General features: G+C 42.1%; 1 protein-coding gene across 1 annotated transcript in view; it reads left to right on the top strand.

The window, feature by feature from the left end:
* The first annotated feature begins 2 nt into the window (after window positions 1-2).
* The window catches only part of ZCCHC17 (zinc finger CCHC-type containing 17), a 59,671-nt gene continuing 42,689 nt past the window's right edge, over window positions 3-16,984 (top strand). Inside the window, exons 1-2 of the mRNA XM_025856225.2 lie at window positions 3-108; window positions 9,313-9,433. Coding sequence (XP_025712010.1) covers window positions 9,368-9,433 — 66 coding nt within the window. The 5' untranslated portion in view covers window positions 3-108; window positions 9,313-9,367. The remainder of the gene's footprint in view (window positions 109-9,312; window positions 9,434-16,984) is intronic.

Genomic DNA, 16,984 nt, shown 5'->3' with positions numbered 1-16,984 from the left:
GTAGAGCCGCAGTCCCACCTAGGCGCGCTGTGTCTTGTGGGTGGGAGCCCTGTCTGGTTTTGGCGTTTCGCGCAATGCTGCGGCCGGGAGACCGGGAGCTAACACAGAGTAAGTGGAAGGAAGGTCGGGGGTGGGTGGCTGCGGCATCTGGAGGCGGCGCCTCGGTTGTGTGGCCTGAGCCTGGCCCTTCTCAGTTGAAGGTTTCCAGGGGGCGAAGGCGGGCCCCGAGATCCCAGCGCCGGCACGTAGCAGCCTAGGTTCCCCTTCTCGGCTGGAGCAGAGCGTTGGGGTCTCTGCGGCCGCCTTGAGGCCCTCGACCGCTGACTTGCTCGTCCAGCATCTGCCGTGTCCAGCCCTGTGCCTGTGCCGGACGCCCCCAGGGAGGAAAGTCTTGGCTCCCAGCTCCACCAGGCTCTCCTCTGGCTAAGGAGGCCGGCTTGTTTCTACCACTGATGGTGCAGCCTTTTACTAGGGCCTGCTCTGTGCCTCTGAGAGAGACAGAGATGAGAGGAATATCCGACTCCTGCTTCTCCAGAGCACGGTCTTTTGAGAAATTTGGATTCATACTTGGGAACTAGCGCTTCTCCTTAATCGTCCAACTGGTATTTATTGGAAAGAGCCTTGAGGGTACATTGTGAACCAAAGATGGTCCGTGACCTCAGGGGTTTGAGTCCGGGAGGGCAAACATGTTACACGGTGATCTCAAAGAACTGTAAAATACGTGCTGCCTAGGAGAGGTGCCTGATGCTATGAGTGCCTGAAATAAGGAGAAAGGCATCTGTGAGGAAGAGATGCCTGAATTGATACCTGAAGGAAGAATTCTAATTACTTGGGTCAAGGGAGGAAGGCAGAATATTCCATATAGAACAGCATGTGCAGGGGCCCTGTGGCAAATGGGAAGAACATGACTAAAAGGCAAAAAGAGGCCACTTGTGGCCAGTACAGAGGGAATGAAGGAGAGTCTGGTACAGTTTGCAGCTGGAGGTGGGTAGAGGTGCAGGACTTTTACTTCAAGACTGATGAGAAACCACTGGGGTTTTTTTTGTTGTTGTTGTGGGAGAGAATGGTGTGGGGGGAGAGGTGGCTGTTCAATCTCAGTAGCATGAACAGATTGGAGGAGAGATAGATGCAGATAGACCACTTAGGTGAGAGATATTAGCAATGAGGACTGAGGTATTGGTACAACTGCAGATTCTAGAGATAAGGAGGTAAAATCAGTAGAACTTAGTGATGGATTGGATTCAGGGAGTGAAAGAGAAATCAAACGTAACTCCTAGGTTTCTGGCTATGGGGTAGTCCTTTTTTTGGAAGGGGAAGGGAGAGGTCATTCATGACATCCAGGAGGCAGTTTGAAATACAGCTTTGGAACTCAGAGATGTTTTGGAAAATATTTAGTTGGGCGTAATTTGCATATAGGGGATAATTGAGCCATAGGTGTGGGTAAGATCAACTAAGAGAACGTTGAGTGGTCCCAACATGTAATGGCCAAAAACAGGAGCAGGAGTCCACAAGAGAAACAGAAGAGCTAGAGTGGAGGACCAGAGGAATGTTGTCCCAGCAGCAGGAAATGGTCTGTGTTAGAAAATCCTGGAATTTAAATATCATGAGAATTGATAGCGTGGGTTCTCTTGTTTGCAGCTATACTGCATTCAGGCCAAAAAGGTGAGCTGTAAACAGACGGAGTTTAAGGGAGGTCAGGGTATTATTGAAATGATGGGCAATGGAATCCAAGCTGGAGAGGGCTAATAGGTTGGAAGAAAGTAGAGTTCAATAGATTAGGGTTCTGATGGGGTCAAAGAACAGTATTCTCTGCTACCAGACTTCCATTTATCCTCAAAGTTGTCCTATTCAGTTGTCACCTCTTAAACTTCCCTGTGTCCTCCAAATCCTTGCTCTCTCTTGTTTTTTCTACTTTGAACCTAGCCACTATTTTAGCACTGATCACACTGCATTGTAATTGGTTACCATTATCCCTACCAGAGTAGGAAGTCTTTGAGAGATAGGGACTGTGTTGAAAGAGGTGGTTTAGTGGCATGTGTGTGGCCCTTGGAATGGCCTAATATTTGTCTCTTTCTAGTTATGAGTTTTGGGCAAGTTACTTCATTTCCGTAAACAGAGATATCTACTTCATAGAGTTGTTTTAAGGATTGAGAGGTTTATGAAGTGCCTAGCACAGGACCTGGCATAAGCATCAGTAAGTATGCTGAATTGATGAGTTAACTAACAAATTAAAATAGGATAAAATGAGGTACTTCAGTATCTGGTTATCAATTACAATGTGCCTTATGCTGTGCTAGACACTGGAGATTTGGGGAGGAGGGATACGATAATGTGTAACACAAGGACATGCTTAGAAGAATTTCACAATCTAGAAAGGGAAGAAAAAATGTTCATTGGATTTGAATCTCATCTCCATCATTCATAGTTTTGTAATCTTAAGCAAATTACTTAGCTTCTCTCATGTCTTAGTTTCTTCATCTATAGAATGGCAATGATGATTGCTTATCTTGTAGCATGGTCAAAAAAAGAATTAGTTAAACAAACCATAAGAGACTCTTAATCTCAGGAAACAAACTGAGGGTTGCTGGAGTGGATGGGGGTGGGAGGGATGGGGTGGCTGGGTGATGGACATTGGGGAGGGTATGTGCTATGGTGAGTGCTGTGAGTTGTGTAAGACTGATGAATCACAGACTTGTACCCCTGAAACAAATAATACATTATATGTTAATAATAAAAAAGAGGGGTGCCTGGGTGGCTCAGTCGTTAAGTGTCTGCCTTTGGCTCAGGTCATGATCCCAGGGTTCTGGGATCGAGCCCCACATTGGGCTCTCTCTCGGCGGGAAGTCTGCTTCTCTCTCTCCCTCTGCCCCTGCTTGTGTTCCCTTTCTTGCTGTGTCTCTCTCTGTCAAATAAATAAAATCTTTTAATAAAAAATAATTTTTTAAAAGATTTATTTATGTATTCATTTGAGAGAGAGAATGAGATAGAGAGAGAACATGAGAGGGGGGAGGGTCAGAGAGAGAAGCAGACTCCCTGCTGAACAGGGAGCCCGATGTGGGACTCGATCCCGGGACTTCAGGATCATGACCTGAGCCGAAGGCAGTCGCTCAACCGACTGAGCCACCCAGGCGCCCTAATAAAAAATAAATTTAAAAACCTGAGCGCCTGGGTGGCTCAGTCGGTTAAGCGACTGCCTTCAGCTCAGGTCATGATCCCAGGGTCCTGGGATCGAGTCCCACATTGGGCTCCCTGCTCAGCGGGGAGCCTGCTTCTCCCTCTCCCTCTGCCTGCCACTCCCCATGATTGTGCTCTCTCTCTCTCTGACAAATAAAGTCTTAAAAAAAAGTTAAAAAAATTAAAAAAAAAAGAATTAGTTAAGACAAGTAAAGCTTTTAAGTTAACGAATGGCCAATAAACACTCAAATACTAGCTGTTGTTATCAGAGGTCTTGGAGAGGACCTCCAGGATTATTGATTTTAACAACAGGATGGGATAGGAGAGTACTGGTCATGGGGTCTAGTGCCAACATGGTTAACTGTAAGCAGCCTTTGTCAAGTCACTTAACCTCTGTTAGCCTCATTTTCAGTTAGATAAAAGTAATGGGCTAAGTGAACTCCATTAATTCCTTTTCAGCTTTCACATTTTATGAGATCATTTTTGTGTGTGGCATGGGGTTTTTTGTTTGTTTTTTTTTCATTTTACTTTTCTTTCTCTTTCCTGCTTTTGGACATTTTCTCAATTGATCCATGACTGAAGTTCAAAAGGAATAATCGTCTATCTAAGGTAGTCATTCTAGTAATTTGGTGGGAAGGAGGAAGTTTGGCTACCAGTCTCCCACCTTCTGATCTGACCAATATATTGGGCAGAACTCATTTCCTCTGCATTCTTTTGGCCAGAATGCTTTCTCCCTTCTTTCTCTACCTGTGTTTGGCACATAGTGAGGCTCTATTCACTCATTCAAAACAAAACAAAATAAAACAAAAAAACCAACTTGGAGTACCTACTGTATACCAGACACTGGGAACAGAAAACCAAATAAGAAATGGTCCTTGGTTACATGTTTGGATGAATGAATCCAGACCCAGCTCATCGTTACCTCCTCCATGAATAATGCCCTCCTGAGGATGACTCCTCATTGGAATCTCTAATGTTGGGACTTAGCTTGTGTTAGATATTCTTATAAGATTTAGATATGCACTGCAAATTCTTTTTGAGGCAGTGTAGAATAGTGGTTGAGAATGCAGGCTCTGGAGTCATTCTTTTTTTTTTTTTCTTTAAAGATTTTGTTTGACAGAGAGGGATAGCCAGAGCAGGAATACAAGCAGGGGGAGTGGGAGAGGGAGAAGCGGGCTTCCAGCCGAGCAGGGAGCCCATGACCTGAGCCGAAGGCAGATGCTTAACGACTGAGCCACCCAGGCGCCCCTGGAGTCATTATTCTGTCTTTGCTCATATCCCAGTATTTTTACTTTTCAATGGTTTCTCCTTGCAATTCTTTTTTTTCTTAATACTTTTTTAAAATTTTTATTGTTATGTTAATCATCATATATTACATCATTAGTTTTTGATGTAGTGTTCCATGATTCATTGTTTGTGCATAACACCCAGTGCTCCATGCAGAATGTGCCCTCTTTAATACCCTCTCCTCGCAATTCTTATACACAGGTTAAAGATAAATTAGAATTCTTTTAACTCTCAGGGTTCTATCCAGTTAGTATTTTTCTGTAGCAACCACAACAAATCTAAATCCAAACAAGCTTAAATACAATGACAAAAACCATGGCCAGGTCAGTAAGGTGACACATGAAATGAAGTTCCAAAGGTGGTTTAAGTATCTCACCAATTTAATATTGTTCTATGGACTTCTCATTGCTTGAGAGAAGGGAGAGCAGGGTTTTTGTTTTTTGTTTTTTGTTTTTTTCTTTTTCAGTTGCATGCACATTAATAACAGCTTTGAAGCAATCACAAAACTTTGGAGGTACAGTATAAATAACATTTTTTTAATGAATCATTTGAGAGTTAAGTTGTTGACTGGATGCCCCATCATCCCTGAATACTTTAGTTTTCCTATAAACAAAGACATTCTCTTATACAACCACAATATAACTAGTATAATCAGAAAGTTAACATTGCATTACTACCTCTAGTCTCCAGGCCCTGCTTCTACATTCTTGGGCACTGATTTGTCATTCTGGACAGCCCAATATATAGATGCCAGCATTACCCTGCTGCTTTCTACACTGGGTTTCTCTTCTTTGCAAATTTTCTCCTCATCCAACATAGGCTCTGACCTCACTATGGGCCACCATTCCTCTGCTACACCTCTCATTCCCACAGTATACTTTTCTTGCTCTGTCCCTTGCTTTGGGAAGTGGGTGGCTAGTAACTGGGTCCGTGTTGCCTCCCTACATATTTGTTTAAATATTTGTTTAAAACATTCAAGGAAAACGAAGCACTTAAGGAATTTATTCTGTTTCTAGAATTATTGCAAAGCAACTCCAAATGATGTATCTCAATCCTTGTCGGTTTACTTGCTCTTTGAAGTCTACAAATGTGGTCCTATTTGACTGGACTTTATCTATCTCAATGTTTTATAAACTTTTTAAAACAGCAGGACTCTTCTTTCCAAATGAACTCTTACACAGAAGCTTAATAGGTAAATTGGATCAAAACAGAATACATTGCTATTGAAAGTAGGCCCTCCTTCTATAACCTCCACTCCTCTTTGCTACCATGGCCCACCCTAAGGCTGGGAAGGCAGGTGGGAATCAGCAATAATTGATCACTGCTTAATTACTGAAGAGAGGCTGCTAGCTTCACAACTGCTCTGGGCGGGACCTCCCTCGACTCTGGTTTCTTTGGGGCTGTTCTCCCCCTGCCTTTGGTATGGAGTCTCACCTCTGCTTCGTTGGCTTCAAGCCCTACTTCTTTGGCCTTCTTGAACCCTGTGGTCCCTAGATATTTCAGAATTGAATGTTTAAAAATAAACTTGGCGGGCGGGGGGCGCCTGGGTGGCTCAGTCAGTTAAGCATCCAACTCTTGGTTTCGGCTCAGGTCATGATCTCCTGGGTCATGAGCTCGAGTCCTGCTTCCGGGCTCCGAGCTCAGCAGGGAGTCTGCTTGAAGAATCTCTCCCTCTTCCCTTCCCCCCACACATGCCTGTGCTTTCTCTCTCAAATAAATAAATAAATATTAAAAAAACCCCAAAACTCGGGTTAACTGAGGAGCTTCTGAATAACCACCATAGAACTCTAGGTTTCTTTTTTTTCCCCTAAGATTTCATTTATTAGAGTGAGAGAGAACAAGAGCATGAGCACATACAGCAAGGGAGTGAGAGAAGCAGACCCCCAACTGAGCAGGGAGCCTGATGCGGGGCTTGATCCCAGGACGCTGGGATCATGACCTGAGCCAAAGGCAGACGCTTACCCAACTGAGCCACCCAGGTGCCCCCAGAACTCTAGGTTTCTACAGAACATAATTTGAAAGAAAATTTTAAGTTCCATTTTTTAAAATGGCAACCCTCTACTTTCCTGAAATTGTAAACCTGTTACTGTTATATTTCAGGATTTCCCTCAACAATGCATACTGCTTTCCTTCCTGAAGAATTGCATAGGGTTTTTCAGGGTATTATTCTATGGAAGGAACCGATAGGAGAGCTTTAAGTTAGTGGTGATACACTTACCACAGCAGAAATCTGTAAGAATCAGTTTGAGATGGTTTCTGCTTTTATTGCTCTTTCCATGACCTTTGTGTAGAAGGAACAGATGATGGACTAAGACGTTTGAGCTCAATTTAGGTGTCCCAGCTGCTGTGGCCTGTATGGATTCTGTACCTCACTAGTGTTCCAAGAGCTGGAGGAATTAAGGTCTCTTCATAGGGCCACTGGCCTCAGGTCAATAACCTTTGTTCTAGGATGCCAGGTGGGAAATGCTAGTCAGAGGGAGGGAAAGATTGGAGATGAGCCTGCATAGCTGGGAAGTGGAAGAGGCAGGATCTAACCAGGCTGTGATACTTGAATTTAACCTGTTTATCAGCCATTTCTCAAGAACTGACCAATCTGCCTCCATTCTATGTACTATTAGTAAAGTAATAAAAACTACCAGTGGCTCATCTAAGTGGAAAAGTGCAAGTTTATTATAAGGATATGAAGTTGTCTTACAGAACTCAAGGACAAGGGTGTAGGAACCTGGGGATGATACTAGAACCAAGATTTGGAAGACTGATAGGATTTTTCTCTCACTTCTGTTTTAAGTGAGGCAGTTCAGTTAATGGATGGTCCTGTAGACCAGGAAGACTTTCCAAAACTAGGACCCAAAGTCGTCATATGAAGGTGAGGGAGTTGAGGAGAGAAGAAAGTATTTGGTTATGAAAATCTAAGGAAAATAGTTTTCAAATCTTATAGCTGGCAAGTGTAATTGGGAGGAAAAAGAGAACTGAGGGCAGAACCATTAGATTTATCTTTATGTAGCAGTGATTTATCCATCAGAGTAAGTGGCATGGTTAAGAGCCACTAGACTGCTAGTTCCCTCTGTTTAAAACGGGAGACTGAGGGGTGCCTGGGTGGCTCAGTTGGTTAAATGACTGCCTTCGGCTCAGGTTGTGATCCTGGAGTCCTGGGATTGAACCCCATATTGGGCTCCCTTCTCAGCAGGGAGTCTGCTTCTCCCTCTGACCCTCCCCCCTCTGATGCTCTCTCTCTCTCTCATTCTCTCTCTCTCAAATCTTAAAACAAACAAACAAACAAACAAAACCAGAAGACTGAACAAGAGTATCTGTAAGGTCTCTTCCAACTCCAAAGCTGTAAGACTCGCTACTCAGGCATGGATCATCATCATCCAGGAGGGAGCTTGTGGAAATGTACAATCTCAGGCAACACCTCAGACTTACTGAATTATAGTCTGCATTTTAACATGATTCATAAATAGTTGAGTAAATTTGGTACATCCAAGAATGGATTATTATGTGGGCATTAAGAAAAAGAGGTATAGAGGCACCTGGGTGGTGCATTTGGTTAAGCGTCCAACTCTTGGTTTCGACTCAGGTTGTAATTTCAGGGCCATGAGATTGAGCCCCACATTGGGCTCCACACTCATTGTGGAGTCTGCTTAAGACTCTCTCTTCTCGGGGTGCCAGGGTGGCTGTCGGTTAAGCATCTGCCTTTGGCTCAGGTCATGATCGCAGGGTCCTGGGGTCAAGTCCCACGTTGGGCTCCCTGCTCCCCTTCTCCCTCTGCCTGCTGTCCCCCCTGCCTGTGCTCTCTCTCTCTCTGTGTCAAATAAATAAAAAATCTTAAAAAAAAAAGACTCTCTCTGTCCCTCCCTCTTGTGTGCATGTGTGCCCTCTCTCCTCTAAAATTAATGTTAAAGGTGTATGTGTATGAATTATTAAAATATATAAGAAAATGGCTGTTAAATAATGATTAATAATTTCATGATTCCGTTAAAAAACCTTCTATATGTGAAAAGGTTTTAAAGAATATAAATAAAATTGAATTATGGATGCTATTTTCTTTATTATGAATGTATTGTCTGAACTTTTAAAACGAGCATGTGTGTTTTTAATTTTATAAGGAAAAAAGTAAGCTATTCTCTCTTTTTGAAGTTACTTCAGATTAACACCTAGCACAGTGGTTAAAAGCAGGGACTCTGGTGTCAGCCAGAGTTTGACTCCACTATTTCCTAGCTTTTTGACATAGGCCTAGAATTTGACCTCTGGAAGCCTTGGTTTTCTCATTTCTATAAGAATACAATCTACATCTTGAGAGTTTTGAGGATTAAATGAGATATTGGCTGTCTGGTGCTTAGCACAGTGTCTGGACATAGTAAATTCTTGATAAATGTTAGCTCTTATTACTATTATTATTCCCTTTTTAAAAATTCAGTTTCACACACACATCTCAAAAGCCTTCCTTTGACAAAAGAATAGTAACAGTAGTAATTAGAAAAGAAAAAACAAAACAGACTAATGGCCTTGGGTAAGTATCAAATTGAAAAAAAAAGATCAAAGTTTCCACAACTCCTCAAGATCACAGGCAAAAGAGATGTAGATAAAAGTGCATGGTGTTAAATCTAATGCAATTAGAAAAGAAAAAACAAAACAGACAAATGGCCTTGGGTAAGTATCAAACTGAAAAAAAAAAAATCAAAGTTTCCACAACTCCTCACGATCACAGTGGGCAAAAGAGATGTGGATAAAAGTGCATGGTGTTAAATCTAATGCTATTATTCTGTAGAGATTAGCTGTGGATTATGTGCACATTTCTTCTTTAATGCAGATGTCTTTCATATTGTTGTCTGTTTTATTTCGTTGTGATAGGACACTTGAATTAGCTTCAGCAGAAGAGAAATGGAGGAGCCATAGAACGTTAAGGATGAATTCAGGAAGACCCGAGACCATGGAGAACTTGCCTGCTCTCTATACTATTTTCCAAGGAGAGGTATACTCTTTTGGACTTAAAAACTTACCATTTGTGTTAAGAATAGGTGGGGGGTGAAAAGCAGGTGGCTTTGAAGCTCCTGTCCACTTGAGAATATGTGGAGCATCACAGTTTAAACAGGAAGGACTAGTGGAGCATCTGGCTACTATTTGTACCTCCTCTAAGCTCCAGACTCCTAACTGCATACTTGACATCTTCATTTGGATACCTCACAGCATGTCTAATTTATGTTTTAAACTGAATTTTTTTCTTTGCTTTCCTTTTTTTTTTTTTTTAAGAAATTTATTTTTTAAGTAATCTCTATACCTAACGTGGGGCTGGGGCTCAGACTCATGACCCCGAGATCAAGAGTCAGATGCTACACTGCCTGAGCCAGCCAGGCGCTCCTGAATTTTTTATTTTCTAACCAGATCTGTTCTTTTAGTCTTTCCCATCTTAGCAAATGGAACCACTATCCTTCCAGGTACCCATGTTAAATGTCTGGGCATCATCCTTCATTTCTCCTCTTGATTTGATCTTGATTTTCCCTCTCCCTCCAGTCCATCAGCAAGTTGTACTATTGCTACCTCCCAGATACATCTCTTGAACGTATACTTCTTTATCCCTGTGGCACTCCATTAATTCAAGCTCTCCATTTCTTGCTTGGCCACTGGGGTCTCTATGTCTATTGTAGTCCCTCTTCAATCTGTTCTTTCTGTTGCAGCCAGAATAACATCTAAAAAACAGATTGAACAGGTTGCTTTCTCACAGTTCTTCTAGGCTTTTCATTATACTTGAATTCATTCAAACTCGTTTTCATGAGCTCTACATGACTTGGCTTCTGCCTATCCAGACTATATGGTTTTGTTCTATTCTACTCGCATACCAGCCACACTAGCTTCCTTACCACTCTGAGCATTCTCAGCTTGCTTCCTTCTCAAGACTTTTGTACATGCTGTATCTAACTACCCCACTCTCCCACTAACTTCTCTTCATGTTTTAGGTCTTAACCCTAATGTCTCCTCAGGGATCTTTTCCGCACCATGAATAAATAGGCTTGCCCTGTATTTGTGTACTTGTGTAATGTCTTTCTTTCTCACAAGACACTAAGCTCCATGAGGGCAGAGCCCTGTGTGTTTTGTTTGTGGTTGAAGATCTCAGTCCCAGGTAGGTGGGTAGAAGATAATAGGTGCCCATCACATCTTTGGCGACTGAATGATCAGCCTTTGAGGAAGAAGGCGTTGTATTTGGAGAGCAGACAAAACCTGGATTCCTCTCCTAGGGCTTTTACTGACTGTGATTCTTGATACTGTCACTTACTCTCTTTGAGTCTTGGGTTTCTCATTTGTTAAATGGAGAAAATAATTTCTTCCATAGGATTGCCATGATGGTTAAATAAGCTATCATCTATAAAAACAATACCTGAGATAGAGTAGGAATTCATTAACATTATCTTCCTCCTCTCAAAGCAAAAGTAAAGCCAAAAAATTGTTTTCAGTGTCTTATGAGTGCCTGTAGTATTTAACAGTATCATTCTTACTTGCTTTCTCTTTGTTCATATTTGCGTTATGTTTGACAAAAGTTTCATCTTCTAATAATGGGAGGTCTTTGAGGGCAGACTTTGTGCCGGTCAGTTGGTTATAGATAATTGTCGCTCTTCACTTCTGTTAAGGCAGTCTCAACTTGTAATATAAAGTCAGGATACAAAGGATAATAAGTTCTAGCAAATAGTAAACAATGCTGCTGTTCAGAGCCTTTCTCCTTTTTCTTTAAGGCCTGTGATGTTCCCAAAGATAAGTGAGGTACCAGGGCTCAGAAAAGGAAGTGGGTAGCACTAGAGATGAAATTGATTTTTCTGGTGATGAAGTTCGTTTGTCAGGTGTTGCACAGAAGGCAGGAAAGAGTGCTTGTGCCCTTCACAAACTGACTCAGATTTCTGAAGTGGCTCCTGCCCGACAGCTGCTTAAAAGAGATGGGACTTGAATTAGTGTAGGTTTTATATGTTACTGTTAAGGATGGATGGGCTAGGGTAATGTTTGGGGAGAACTTAGTAGTTCTTTTTTTTTTTTTTTTTAAAGATTTTATTTATTTATTTGACTGAGAGAGACACAGCGAGAGAGGGAACACAAGCAGGGGAAGTGGGAGAGGGAGAAGCAGGCTTCCCGCGGAGCAGGGAGCCCGAAGCGGGGCTCGATCCCAGGACCCTGGAATCATGACCTGAGCCAAAGGCAGACACTTAATGACTGAGCCACCCAGGCGCCCCGAGAACTTAGTAGTTCTAGCTTAGGATTTCAGGAGCACATTTTGAATAATGATGGTTTAGATATGACTGGAATTAGGGAGAGAGAAGTTGCTTGATAAATCAGAAAGAAGAAACTTTTTCAGAATAGTCATCCACAAACATTTAATGAGTACCCAATATTTCAAAGAAGACTCAGTTACATTAAAATTCAAAAAAATTTGTAAGCCTAACATATGTCAGCACTTTTACACATTCTGTGTCATTGACTCTCCGAAAAGTTGTTGCCCTCTTTTTTATGGATAAGGGAACTCCTCTCAAAAGTTAATTGCCCAGTGGTTAATAAGTAGCAAAACTGGGATTTTATTTTATTTATTTTTTAAAAAGATGTATGTATTTATTTTGGAGAGATAGAAAGTACAAGAGTGGGAGGAGGGGCAGAGGGAGAGGGAGAGGGGAAGCAGACTCCCTTCTGAGCACAGAGCCCCACGCTGGCTGATCTCACAACCCTGAGATCATGACCTGAGCTGAAACCAAGAGTTGGATACCCAACCGACTGAGCCATCCAGGTGCTCCAAACTGGGATTTTATATCAAGTCCTCTTTCCAAGTCTACTTTCTGCTAAACTGCTCCTAGGGTTGTCCAGCTGTACATAAGTGCATGGAGGAACCAAAAGAACTTTAAGAGAACTCTTTTAACTGAATTGAGGTATAGAAGGAGGGTAGGTGGTAAATCTAGTTGTTCCACAGTCATTTGGTTCTCAATAACAGCATTTATCACAGTCTGTCTTGTATGATTGTTACTTGTGTATGTGTTTGTCTCCTCCACTAGAGTATGAGTTACTGGAGAGGAAGGGCTGTGGTTGTCTCATATATCTTGGTAACTACTTCAAATTTATTTAAAAATAGGCTGGACATTTTTTTTAAGTGCTTTTATTTTGCAGTACCTAACATGGTATCTTGCAGATAAGTGCTCAGCAAATGTTTGAATAAAATTGAACCCAAGCCTCTTAGGACCAATCTGCCTTGAAGAAACTGGTGGTATGCCCATAACCTAGCAGTTCTTCTCTTAACAGGCTCAGCAGGGCTGGAGAGCTCAGTGACTGAATAAGTGAGAAGCCAATATTCATCCTTCTCTCATCCTCTGAGAGGTTATCTTGGTGCCAGAGTCAATGAAGCATGGTAGCAGGTATAAGCATAGCAGTGGGAGTTGGGATTTGGCTCAGCCCAGGCACAGCCGAAGAAATGCTGAGGGGAGATTCGTGTTGGTGAGGTGGAAATGGCATTGAACTAGAAGTAAAAAGACTTCTCTTCTTGCTAATTTCTACCTTTGTAGCTTTGGACAAGTAACTTAGGTCTCTGAGCCTCAAGTTGCTCATTCACATTATGGGGATAACTAGTTTCAAGGCCAATGCAACCTCTACTCTGAAGATGGTAAATTCATTTTTACCTAAGCTCTGAGTTCAGTTGAGATAATTACTGAATTTTTTCCCCAGAGTTATTTGACTAATTATTCTTGGGACACCAGGCTGACTGTGTGATCATCTACAGCAGGTGCCATTCTGTTAATTTCAACTCTGACTGCACCCCAGGAGACACAGTGATGGAAACACCTGGTACTGGAAATAGGCAAGAATGCCTTTTCCTGACTGAACAGTTGAGTGCATCCATTCTGGAGCACATTAACTTTTCCTTTTGGGAGAGGCCAAATTAAGGTCTGTTAATGGTATTTCCTCAAAAGATCATAATGTGACACTGGAGTTTCAGGATTGAAAAGTGAGATGGTCTTAATTTATAGCAGCAAGGCGAGTTGGGCTCCAAATTCCAGATGCTTCTTTTAAGTTTGTTAGGTAACTAGGCCCATAATAATGTTGTTATGCAGTATGAAACACCTTAGCCGTCTAGAACTGTGGAGCAAAAGTCAGTTACTAAATTAAAGCAAAAGCTGAGGCGCCTGGGTGGCTCAGTCAGTTGGGTGTCCGACTTGATTTCAGCTCAGGTCATGGTCTCAGGGTCGTGGGATCTAGCCCTGATTGGGCTCTGTGCTGGGGGTGGAGCCCCCTTGGGATTCTCTCTCTCCCTCTGCCCCTCCCCACTCCTTGCTTGCATGCATGCACGTGCACGTTCTCTCTCTCTCTTAAAAAAAAAAAAAAAAAGTTTAAAAGCAAAAGCCTTTAGTTGGTCCGGAAAGAAGGGATTTGCTTTTATTGTAATTAAAAATTTACAGTCTTACAACTTGCTTTGTGAACTTGTGTAAGCACTTTGTGTCTCTGGTCTTCCTTTTCCTCATTTGAAACATGATAGGATTGCACCAGCTAATCTCTGACATCCTTCCTCCAGTTCCACCTTACCTTGATTTTAAGCACTAATATCTGCCTCATTGTATTGTTTCTTTGGGACTCTCTGGTCCCTGTCCCACTACAGCATATTCAACTGTATAAAAGAGGACTTTAGAACTTTGGTTCTTGGGGCACCTGGGTGGCTCAGTCGGTTAGGTGTCTAACTTTAGCTCACGTCATGGTCTCAGGGTCCTGGGATCGAGTCCCTCTCCTGGCTCTGTGCTCAGCAGGGAGTTGGCTTCTCCCTCTCCCTCCACCACCCCCATGTGTACTCTCTCAAATAAATAAAATCTTAAAAACCTTTTGGTTCTTAACCCATTAATGCTGCATCATAGAGTTATTTCAAGTGTTCATTTAAAAATATGAGGCAAATGGAAGTTTTTGTCTCTTTCCATCCTAACATTGAGGTAGTGATATTTGGTGGAGTAAGAGGCACTGGACTAGGCTTCAAGGGATCTAGGTTCTGTGCCTTGTGTCTAAGTTAGTTGTGTTTCCATTAGTCACTAACTTTTGTGCATCAGTGTCTTACTAAAAAGCCACAATTTTATTGAATATACATTAGGTGCCAGATATCACTGCAAGGCGCTTTGTGTACATCATTTGTTATCTGCAGGAGGAAAGTGACTATACTTAGAAACTTAGGCCCTGAAAGGCAAGTTGTGTTCAATATCCCACAGCTAAGGAGTGGCAGAGCTGAGATTAAAAGCCACATCTTTCACTCCAAAGTCTGTGCTCTTTCAATACCTGTACTATTCCACCTCATCTGCAGCACGGGGACCTACCATGTATACGTCTGAAGATCATTCCCAGGAGCAGATAAAATGTCATATGTCACATTGCTTCTTGCGTTAGAATTTTATAGTTCAAGGGAACTTGAGCAGTTCTGGTATAGTTAAGACTCACTGGGTTCAAATCCCAGCTCTGCTGCTTACTAGCTTTGAACATTGGGTAAGTTACTTAGTCTGTCCATCAGCTTGTCATCAAATGAGAATAGTAAGAGTACCAATATCATACGGTATCATGAGGAGTATGTAAAGCACTTTGAACAGTGTTTTACACGTAGTGAGTCGTCAGTATATATTAGTGAATAGGAGTGCAGCAGGGCTTGCCCTATTCACCCCCCTTCTCTTAGTTATGGTGAGGCTGAACCAGTGAGTACCCAAGATGAAACAACTAATTAAAGTCACTGAAAAAATAAAGCTTATTCTGTAAGATTATGTTGAATACTTTATAAATAATAATGAATTTAATGATAAATATGGAATGTAGTGACAGTTTTAATCCCAAACTACAGGTTGGAGGGTGGACTAGAGGATGGATGGGAGGCAGAGATAGTTTGGGATAATGGTTTGTTGTTGTTTTTTTTTAATTTAAATTTATTTATTTTTAATTAACATATAATGTATTATTTGTTTCAGGGGTACAGGTCTGTGATTCATCAGTCTTACATAATTCACAGCACTCACCGTAGTACATACTCTCCCCAATGTCCATCACCCAGCCACCCCATCCCTCCCACCCCTCTCCACTCCAACAACCCTCAGTTTGTTTCCTGAGATTAAGAGTCTCTTATGGTTTGTTTCCCTCTCTGGTTTCATCTTGTTTCATTTTTCCTTCCCTTCCCCTCCCCCCCTCTGTTTTGTTTCTCAGATTCCTCATATCAGTGAGGTCATATGATACTTGTCTTTCTCTAATTGACTTATTTTGCTTAGCGTAATACCCTCTAGTTCCATCCACGTTGTTGCAAATGGCAAGGTTTCATTTTTTTTGAGGGCTGCATAATATCCATTGTATATATATACCACATCTTCTTTATCCATTCATCTGTTGATGGACGTCTAGGCTCTTTCCATAGTTTGGCTATTGTGGACATTGCTGCTATAAACATTGGGGTGCATGTGCCCCTTCGGATCACTACATTTGTATATTTGGGGTAAATACCCAGTAGTGCAATTGCTGTGTCGTAGGGTAGCTCTATTTTCAACTTTTTGGGGAACCTCCATACTGTTTTCCAGAGTGGCTGCAGCAGCCTGCATTCTCACCAACAGTGTGGGAGGGTTCCCCTTTCTCTGCATCCTCGCCAACATCTGTCATTTCCTGACTTGTTAATTTTAGCCCTTCTGACTGGTGTGAGGTGGTATCCCATTGAAGTTTTGATTTGTATTTCACTGATGCTGAGTGATGTTGAGCACTTTTTCATGTGTCTGTTGGCCATTTGGGTGTCTTCTTTGCAGAAATGTCTGTTTATGTCTTCTGCCCATTTCTTGATTGGATTATTTGTTCTTTGGGTGTTGAGTTTGACAAGTTCTTTATAGATTTTGGATACTAGCCCTTTATCTGATATGTCATTTGCAAATATCTTATCCCATTCTGTCAGTTGTCTTTTGGTTTGGTTGACTGTTTGCTGTGCAAAAGCTTTTTATTTATTTATTTTTTTTAAGATTTTATTTATTTGACAGAGACACAGAGAAGGAACACAAGCAGAGGCAGAGGGAGAAGCAGGCTTCCCGCTGAGCAGGGAGCCCGATGCGGGGCTTGATCCCAGGACACTGGGATCATGACCTGAGCCAAAGGCAGACGCTCAACGTCTGAGCCACCCAGGTGCCCCAGAGCTTTTTATCTTGATGAAGTCCCAATAGTTCATTTTTGCCCTTGCTTCCCTTGCCTTTGATGATATTTCTAGGAAGAAGTTGCTGCGGCCGTGGTCGAAGAGGTTGTTGCCTGTGTTCTCAAGGATTTTGATGGATTCCTGTCTCACATTTAGGTCTTTCATCCATTTTGAGTCTGTTTTTGTGTGTGGTGTAAGGAAGTGGTCCAGTTTCATTCTTCTGCATGTGGCTGTCCAATTTTCCCAACACCATTTGTTGAAGAGACTGTCTTTTTTCCCATTGAACATTCTTTCCTGCTTTGTTGAAGATTAGTTGACCATAGAGTTGAGGGTCCATTTGTGGGCTCTCTATTCTGTTCCATTGATCTGTGTGTCTGTTTTTGTGCC

The sequence above is a fragment of the Callorhinus ursinus genome, unplaced genomic scaffold, assembly GCF_003265705.2.
Source record: "Callorhinus ursinus isolate GAN/ISIS: 27379988/994484 unplaced genomic scaffold, GSC_fseal_2.0 scaffold18, whole genome shotgun sequence".
In the NCBI taxonomy this organism is placed as follows: domain Eukaryota; kingdom Metazoa; phylum Chordata; class Mammalia; order Carnivora; family Otariidae; genus Callorhinus; species Callorhinus ursinus.
This window is presented reverse-complemented; position numbering and strand designations above follow the sequence as displayed.